General features: G+C 46.9%; 1 protein-coding gene across 1 annotated transcript; it reads left to right on the forward strand.

Annotated features, from left to right (window-relative positions):
* The first annotated feature begins 1,543 nt into the window (after positions 1-1,543).
* Positions 1,544-2,637, forward strand: LOC115648128 (olfactory receptor 51G2-like). Its single transcript, XM_030555294.1, has one exon. The coding sequence runs from the start codon at positions 1,585-1,587 to the stop codon at positions 2,635-2,637; it is 1,053 nt and encodes a 350-aa protein (XP_030411154.1). The 5' UTR covers positions 1,544-1,584.
* Positions 2,638-9,878: the final 7,241 nt, after the last annotated feature.

The raw sequence follows: 9,878 nt of genomic DNA on the forward strand, positions 1-9,878 counted from the left end.
GTCAAGGCTGAATCCCTGCTCTGTCACTCCAAGTGCAGAAGGTGGGGCCCGCAAGGATTCTAAAAATTAATACTGGCCACTCAGGCTTGTATGAAACCCCCAAGGTTACAGCTTCTCTCTGATCTTGGCCTGGTAAATGCTGCCACCACCCACTGCCTCTTGCAAATCCTCAAAAAACTCATTAGGGAAGTTTCCCCTGAGGCCCCTCAGCTTTTCCACCCCTCTCTCAGGAAAGCCGAGAAAGGAAACAAACAAAAGGGAAACCCAGTGGTTGCCACCAGCTCATTGAAAAACATATGCACAGACCTTTTCAGACACAAAACCAATCCGTTTTTTTTTTTAAAAAAGGGTAAATTTTATTAAAAAAAGAGGAAATGAGACACATCTGGAACATCAGGCTATTGCTAGGTGTTACAGAGCAACTGAAAAGGGGTTGAACACCAGGCATGGCTCCCTGGGGTCCAGCTTGTCATTACAAAAGAAAACAAAACAATCTGAGCTTAGCACAGAGGAAATCCACAAGCCACATTAAAGAAATGAACCTGATCGCATCTGTCTAAACATTCCCTGTCCCAGTGAATCCTTCTAGGGATGGATGATAATTTTTCATATCTGGTTCAAACTGTGCACAGCATTCCTGCTGCCTCTGTCTCTTCAGCCAAGAAAGACCAACCCAGAGACAATGGGAACGCTTCCTATTGACTCTTTTGGTCAGATGCCCACTCCCTTTTCTTTACCTGGGGGACTTTTTAACCCTTTACAGGTAAAGCAAGCAGCCACCAAGAGGGACTTTATAGCTAACTGACTGGCTGGGTGTTCGGAAAAGGGAGCTACCCCCCACCTTCATTTATCACAGGCGGAGGGCTCAAATCTCCAGTCTGCAATGCCATTTTGACACCAAAGTAACTGCAAAAGTGGTGTAACAGCAGCAAATCAGATCTTAACTTTCACCGTCTTCCAAGACTTCCGTGTCACCTACACAGGGCCGGCTCCAGGCACCAGCTTATCAAGCAGGTGCTTGGGCAGCAACTCCAGAGAGGGGCGGCATTCTTATGTATTCGGCGGCAATTTGGAGGAGGGTATCTCATTCTCGCTCAGGAGCGAAGGACCTCCTGCTGAATTGCCGCAGATCGCAATCGTGGCTTTTTTGTTTTTTTGGCTGCTTGAGGCGGCCAAACCCCTAGACCCGGCCCTGCACCTACACCAATTTTTACCTGCTTACCAACGTAACCTCAGTCTAGGTGATAATCACAGTAGATTCCCTCGTGCCTAAGGAATTCTATAAAGAGGCATCAGTGATCCTTGACAGTGTCTGAACTTGGGGCTTTGGTGGTTATTAAATGGTTGTGTACCCTGTAGCGCAGTGTAATTACATGCAATTTTGTATCATTACATGACTGTAGGTTCAGTAGAGCCTCTAGGCATATGAGGGGCTTTGGAAGTTATGTGGTGACATGTATCACAGAGCAGGTAATCAGATGGGCGGTTGTGGTTATAGGGTTGTATACACTGTACTGACAAATGATCTGGGCAGTTTGTTGCTGTTTTGTTTTTAACTCTAGGCTGTGCGACATCTGAGGTGGGATGGAGCAGCCTCAGCACACCATGCCACTTGCCAATTCCTCCTTCTATCAGCCTTCCACCTTCCTCCTGACGGGTTTTCCGGGACTGGAAGCCAATCACCACTGGATCTCCATCCCTTTCTGTGTGTTCTATCTCATCGGCCTTTCAGGGAACTGTCTGATCCTGATCATCATCAAGAAGACCCAAAGTCTTCATAAGCCTATGTACTACTTCCTTTCCATGCTGGCCATGACAGACCTGGGCTTGGCTTTGTGCACCCTTCCTACCACACTGGGCATCTTTTGGTTTAAGATCAGAAAAATTGAGTTCAATGCCTGTCTCACCCAAATGTATTTTATCCACATACTATCAGTGATGGAATCCTCGGTGCTCCTGGCCATGGCCTTTGATCGTTTCATTGCTATCTCCAACCCTCTGAGATATTCGTCCATCTTGACCGAGTCAACCATCATCAAAACAGGGCTGGCGATTGTTTCAAGAGCTGTGATCTCCCTCCTCCCAATACCCTTTCTGCTAAAGAGGTTAACCTACTGTGGGGACAATGTGCTTTCCCACTCATTTTGCTTTCACCCTGATATCATGAAGCTGGCCTGCGCAGATATAAAAGTCAACATCCTGTATGGTTTAATTGTCATTCTTTCAACGGTGGGTGTGGATTTTGTGTTCATTGTGCTATCATATGTTCTGATCCTTAAGACTGTGGTCAGCCTCACAACCAAGGAAAAATGTCTCAAGGCTTTGAACACATGTGTGTCTCATATCTGTGCCGTCCTAATCTTCTTCATCCCAATGATTGGACTGTCTGTTCTCCATCGATGTGGTAACAATGTTCCGCCTATGCTTAACACTGTGGTGGCCTATATCTACCTTATTGTGCCCCCTGTCTTAAATCCTATAATATACAGTGTCAAATCCAAACTGATCCGCCGAGCCATGCTCAGAACACTGTGGTGGAAAATGAGTCAATGTGACAGACTTTCACCGTCAGGTTTCCTGGAAAATTCAAGTGACTTGTTTTGTCAGGTTAAATCAAAGGGCTTGGCCAGAAGATGAAAACTGCAATTCGCCTTGGATGTTATATCCCAGCTCAATGTTGTGTTCTTCCATTTCATCCTAGAATCACCCCCACTCCCCTGCCGACTTCATCAAACCTAAGGCCCTGATCGCTGGGGTCTGCAAGAAGGGTGGGCTCCACCTATGAGGATGCCATTCTAAGATTTGGGCCCAAACTAATTATTTTTAAAAGTGACTTGGGGCGGTGGAACGGGAGCCACTAAAATGCAGATCCTGAAAAAGTTAGTAACCTAATCAATCTGTGTAAGCCCTGTTTGACTAAAGTCCTCTTGTCCTGCCTCAGGCCATGTCCTGGCTATCATAGACTCAGGATCCCTACCTATACGCAAACTATGCAGCTGCATAGGGCACCAGGTCATTTGGGGCAACAAATTGCCCCAAATATCCTGGTGCCCTATGCAGCTGCGTACTGCATCCAGCCCAATCCCCCAGACGACTGAGCCGGCCCATCATGGGCTGCGCACAGCAGGGTCCAGAGAAGCTGCCTGTGCCCCTGCCCCACCCCTTCCTCTCAGCCCTGGCCCCTGCTCTGCCCCTGCCCCACCTCTTCTCACCCCTGCTCCACCCCAGCCCTGCCCCCACTCTGTCCCCTCCTCCCCAAACCCCATCCTCCGAGCTAGGTGTCCTGGGGGACTGCAGCAGGGGTTGGGGTCAGGCCCGCTCTGCACTTGCCGGGCGATGGGAAGTGGAGCGACCCAGCCCCAGCCCACTCCACTCTGCCACTGGTGTGTGCCACCAGTGAGTGCTGGGGGCGGTTCCCCCCATTCCCCGAAGCCTGGGAGCCAGGGGAGCAGAGCAAAGCAGGCTGGCACCAGATCGCTCTACTTCCTGCTGCCCCGTGAGTGCAGAGGCGGGCCCAACCCCTGCTGCCTTCCTGCACTGGCTGCTCCTGCCTCCCAAAGCTCTTGGGTGCACCCCCTCCATGGAGGCCTGAGGCGCCCTCCCCCACAGAGGCCTGGGACACCTGGGGTGCTGTGTAGGGCACCACAATCTCTAGGGATGACGCTGCATAGACTGTAAGTGCATTGGGGCAGGGGCTGTGATCAAGCTTTCCAAAAGCGCCTGGTGATTCTGGATGCTCCAATTCCTGGGGGATCAACTGGCGGCACTCAAAGGGGCCTGATTTTCAGAGGGGGGTTGCTAAGCACTTTCCGAAAATCAGCTCCTTTAAGTTGTCTCAAGTCAGGCACCCAAAGGTCACTAGGCGTTTTCAAAAATTCGGCCTCGATCTTCAGTTGTGTCTGTAAAGCACCATGCACCTCTATGGTGCTATACATAGTGGTGCTGCTGCCCCTGTTGTCACTTTCAATGAGCCTCACTGGCTTGTTTCACATGTTGTTCTGGCAGCTGTTCTGCACATGCACACAATCGATATGTGTTTACAACATCGTACCTTACAATAAAGGAGATTACCTGTTTAAAGTGGTTATGAGAGACAATGACAGCACTTTTCTGTATGCTTGTAAGAGCTGGGATTGTGCTAGGGTTAGTACTGGCCTCCTGGTCAGAGCAACTACACCTCTACCCCGATATAACGCGGTCCTCTGGAGCCAAAAAATCTGACCCGCCTTATAGGTGAGACCGCGTTATATCGGGTACAGCGAGCCGGCAGGAGCTGGTACGCCGTGCTGCACTGGACCGGCTTCGCCAGCGCGGTGATTTAAAGGGCCTGGTGCTCTGGCCACTGCGGGAGCCCGGGCCTTTTAAATCACACCAGAGCTCCAGCAGCGGTGCTCAGGTGCGCTTTAAGGGACTGGGGCTCCCCGCAGCGGCCGGAGGCTCTGGCCCTTTAAATCCCCAACAGAGCCTGGCTGCCAGAGCCCCGGGCTCCGGCAGCTAGGCTCAGGGAGGGATTTAAAGGAACCAGGGCTCCACACAAATTCAGATATAACCTGGTAAAACAGCGGGGCTCAGGCAGCTCTTTAAAGGGCCCGGAGCGCCCCACTGCTTTACCACATTATATCCAAATCCGTGTTATATCTGGTTGCATTATATTGGGGTAGAGGTGTATTCATATTAATATTCAGACTGGAAAAAAGGGTAATTAATCATTGGGACAATTTACCAAGGGTTGGAGAGGATTCTCCATCACAGGCAATTGTTCAACCAAGACAGGATGTTTTTTCTAGAAACGAGGAATTAGGAGTTATTGTGGGGCAGGACTCTGGCCTGTGCTATACAGACAGTCAGACTAGATGATCACCAGGTTCCCTTCTGGCCTTGGGATCTCTGAATCCAGTATACATCATGCATTCACAACTTGGCTATTGTTTTGGATTCTGGGTGCAGGTAGTGCCCCTAGTGGCTGAGAAGAGGAAGGACTCAGTTGCAGTAAAACTAAGGTAGGAATGGAAAGAAACGGTCAATTTTCAACATGGCACCAGGCTGACAGCAGGGGGTGGGCCAAGATCCAGTATCTGGCTGGTGTTCAATATAGTTATTGATGATCTGGCAAAGGGCAGGCAGGAACTGAGGTGGTAACATTTCCTGATGGCACAAAATTCAATTAGTCAAGAGTAAGGAGTTGCAGAAGAATCCGAGAAAAAGCAAAGAAAAGGCAGCCCAATGGGAATTGAAACTCAGGGTTGGCACATGCAAAGTAAAGTAACTCTGGAAGGAATCATTTGAACTACTACAAACATCTGGGTTCTAAATTAACACTAGCAGCTCAGCGTCTCTGAAAGTCAGCTTTCCCCATCCATCTTGGGCTGCTTTCCTAGAGAATGCTTTGTTTTAAGATAGCTCATCCAGGTGGACTAAATGACTCCAGCTGGGCAGTGTCATTGTGCAGTATAAATATTCCCTGATGCTGCAAAGCCAGCCTTTAGTGATCCCCAACGAGAGACTATAACTGGATTTGCTTTCCTTGCACTGTGAAGAACAATATTCTCCACTCCCACTCCAGTAAACAGGATGTCATGGAATTAAGCACTTAATCCTGTTTTATGGAAAAATGGAAACAGGATGAAGCCAAAAGTTAGAAGCAGTTTTGCTTGTAATGGGCCTTCTCCTGCCTGATACAGAGCATTTACAGCTCTCATTGGGGAGATCAGACCAATTCGGAGTCTGGTCGCTCTTAGATCATGTTCCATTCCCCACCCTGGCTGGAATAAAGCAGGAAAAGAATAGGGTGAAGAATCCTCCATGAATCTGAAAAGGTGAAAGAGAAAACTTGGTAGCACCTTGCTCCATGAATGATCCCACTGACGTCAACGGGGCTACTCGTAGAGTAAAATAGGAGTCAGTGTGTAACCTGGCCCTAGAATGAAGCCCGTTTTAAGTCTAGCAATGCCAATCTTATTTATCTGGGAACTAACTAGATACTACAAGAAAGTCAAAGACTCCTAGACAGACTTTAGTGGGAGATAGGTTTGCCCAGCATCTCTCAGGCCCACATCGTGGGATGCCCACCTCCTGGCAAGGGGATGCTAGGAGGAAGCAGTCCCTTTGGTGTAGGAGCAGCCTGGCCCTTGTGCAGGTGGATAAGCAAAGATACTTGCAGGGCAGAACCAGGCTCGGGCAGGCCCCTACTACATATGGGTGCCAGCTCTCCGGTTCCCTGGTTACCAATCCTGCTAGCAAGCCTCTCAGTCTCTCTCTCACCAACAGGCAGCTTTATAAAAGCTAATCGCACCTCATTCCTTGGCCTCCCGGAGCCCAGTCAAGAGCCCCTAAGGGATCTACCAGCCTTCCACCACCTGCTTCTGGATGGGTGGGTGGGTGGGTGAGCAGGGAATTAACTCTTTCCCTGCTGGACGGAGGGACATTTCTGCAGCCCAGTCACAAATTGACCAGGAGATATAGATATCAGACCAGATGGTCAGCTGTGCCCGTTTATATTAGCCGAAGCGCTGACCCAGGAGTCAGGACAAAGAAGAATTAATATAAAGTGACTGACCAGCAGTTGCCTCGAGCACCCGTTTTGGTTTAGCAGTCATCTGAGACGCCTCAGTGCTAACGCTGTGAGCCCAGTGGGCTTTCCAGAAGGCATAATATACGCTGTCCTCTCTGACAAGTTGCAGGCAGGCAAGAGCTGTGCATGGCTTTTCTTGGATGGTGCAGAAATCCTCCTTGCTCCATTCATTCTGGTGAGTCAGAGGCTTAGAGTGAACCTGGGTCCATAATTAGAAGGTCAGTGTCACTGTTTGCAAGAGAATTCAGGCTGCTGCTTACAGAGATTATCCGGCTGCATGGATCAACCTCACTTTGCCAAAGTCTGGATGTTGTGCTGCTTGCATGTGCTTCCCCTTGAGGCCGCTGATTACTGAGGCTTTGGGTTGGAAGACTCAAGTTAGAAACATAAAAGTGTTTGCTTTGAAAGACAGGGACCCATTCTGAATCTCTGGCATGGCTATTCCTTAGTGGGACATGATTTTTAAACGTGCTCAGCACTCACCCTCCGAAAATTAAGCCCTTTTAACCGGTCTCAGTTTGGGTCCCCAAAATTACTCGTCACAGTTGAAAATCTTGCCCTGCATATATGTGGTCCAAATAGGGTCACCAGATGTCATGATTTTATAGGAGCAGTCCTGATATTTGGGGCTTTTTTTTATATAGGTGCCTATAACCCTCTTGGAAAAAATTTTGAAGGAGAAAGCAGTTAATGACGTTGAAGTCAATGGTAATTGGGACAAAATACAACATGGTTTTACAAAAGGTAGATCGTGCCAAACCAACCTGATCTCCTTCTTTGAGAAAGTAACAGATTTTTTAGACAAAGGAAACACAGTGGATCTAATGTACCTTGATTTCAATAAGGCATTTGACACGGTTCCACATGGGGAATTATTTGCTAAATTGGAAAAGATGGGGATCAATATGAAAATTGAAAGGTGGATAAGGAACAGGTTAAAAGGGAGACTACAACGGGTCGTACTGAAAGGTGAACTGTCAGGCTGGAAGGAGGTTACTAGTGGAGTTCCTCGGGGATCAGTTTTGGGACCAATCTTATTTAACCTTTTCATTACTGACCTTGGCACAAAAAGTGGGAATGTGGTAATAAAGTTTGCGGATGACACAAAGCTGGCAGGTATTGCTAAAACAGAGAAGGACCGGGATATCATACAGGAAGATCTGAATGACCTTGTAAACTGGAGTAATAGCAATAGGATGAATTTAATAGTGAAAAGTGCAAAGTCATGCATTTAGAAAGTAAACTTTTAGTCATAAATTGGGGGACACATCAGTTGGAAGTAACAGAGGAGGAGAAGGACCTCAGAATATTGGTTGATCACAGGATGACTTTGAGCCGCCAATGTGTTATGGCCGTTAAAAAAGCTAATGAGGTCTTGGGATGCATCAGGCAAGGTATTTCCAGTGGAGATAAGGAGGTGTTAGTACCGTTATATAAGTCAATGGTTAGACTTCATCTGGAATGCTGTGTGCAGTTCTAGTCTCCCATGTGTAAGAAGGATGAATTCAAGCTGGAAAAGGTACAGAGAAGGGCTACTAGGATGATCCGAGGAATGGAAAACCTATCTTATGAAAGGAGACTCAAAGAGCTTGGCTTGTTTAGCCTAACCAAAAGAAGGCTGAGGGGGGATATGATTGCTCTTTATAAATATATCAGATGGATAAATATCAGGGAGGGAGAGGAATTATATAAGTTTAGTATCAATGTGTAAATGAGAACAAATGAATATAAACTGGACACTAGGAAGTTTAGACTTGAAATTAGACAAAGGTTTTTAACCATTGGAGGAATTAAGTTCTGGAACAGCCGTCCAAGGGCAGTAGTGGGGGCAAAAGACATATCTGGCTTTAAGACTAAACTTGATAAGTTTATGGAGGGGATGGTATGATGGGATAGCCTAATTTTGGTAATTAATTGATCTTTGATTCTTAGCAGGTAAATATGCCCAGGGGTCTGTGATGGGATGTTAGATGGGGTAGGATCTGAGTTACTATAGAGAATTCTTTCCTGGGTGTTGGCTGGTGAATCTTTGCCCACATGCTCAGGGTTTAACTAATCGCCATATTTGGGGTAGGGAAGGAATTTTCCTCCAGTATAGATCAGCAGAGGCCCTGGAGGTTTTTTTGCCTTCCTCTGCAGCATGGGGCACAAGTCACTTGCTGGAGGATTCTCTGCACCTTGAGGTCTTTAAACCACAATTTGAGGACTTCAGTGGCTCAGACATAGTTTAGAGGTTTGTTACAGGTGTGGGTGGGTGAGATTCTGTGGCCTGCGTTGTGCAGGAGGTCAGACTAGATGATCATAATGGTCCCTTCTGACCTTAAAGTCCATGACTCTATAACCCTTCCTCCCCTCCCAATCTCATTTTTCACACTTTCTAGATGGTCATCCTAGGTCCAAAGAACTGGAGATGAACTACAGCTAGCAAAAGATCCCCTGCTTATTTCATGTGTTTCTCTACCGGTCACCCTGTCTTACAATGTTTTAAAAGCATGGGGCTACTTGTCCAATAGGAGTCTCACAATGTGATCATGCTCTGCTTGTATTTAAAATGATAGAAGGCGAAATTGAGTCTGTTAGTTGCTATTAATAATTCAGGCAGCTTGTTCCTTTACCTAATCATTACTGCAAGTGGGTTATTGAAATGTTCAGCAGTAAAAAGATTTTTAGCCAACTGTGTATTATGCTCCCATTTATAAAGGGTTAGTAAATGATTAATAGTTATTGCCATCTTACACATACAAGTAGTATGAGTGATAGGTTATTATAAGCACATCGGTAGAAGGTATCATAAAAGGCTTTACAAGCAACGAATTGACCCATCAGACTCTATAACAATTGGCTAATCATTTATCAAAGCATCCATTAATCATTCATTAACCCTGTATAATGTATTTGGAAAAGGAGCATTAATACAAAGTGGGACCCTGTTGCAAAAGATTGTGCACGTGAAACGCTGATCCAGGGAAGTGGAGACAGACTTGTACAGTCATTACACAACGCATGGAGTGAGGAAACCAGCCAATCACACAGCTTCAGCCCTCTAAGCGCAGGCAAGAAACTACAGATCCAGGAAATGAAACCCCATCAATATGACAGAAGGGAGTTTGAGCCAAAAATAATCTTTCTCTCTCTCTCTCTGCTACAAATTTCAGCTCAATTTTTCTCTAATTAAATTTCTCAGTTTACTAACATATTGTATTAATATTCTGCAAACCCCTATTACCGGTTGTCACAGCCACACAGGATCCGTGCTACACCCCCAGCTTTGGGATGGTCTCTTGGAGGAACACCTTGGTGCACCAGA

This window comes from Gopherus evgoodei, chromosome 1, assembly GCF_007399415.2.
Source record: "Gopherus evgoodei ecotype Sinaloan lineage chromosome 1, rGopEvg1_v1.p, whole genome shotgun sequence".
Lineage (NCBI taxonomy): Eukaryota > Metazoa > Chordata > Testudines > Testudinidae > Gopherus > Gopherus evgoodei.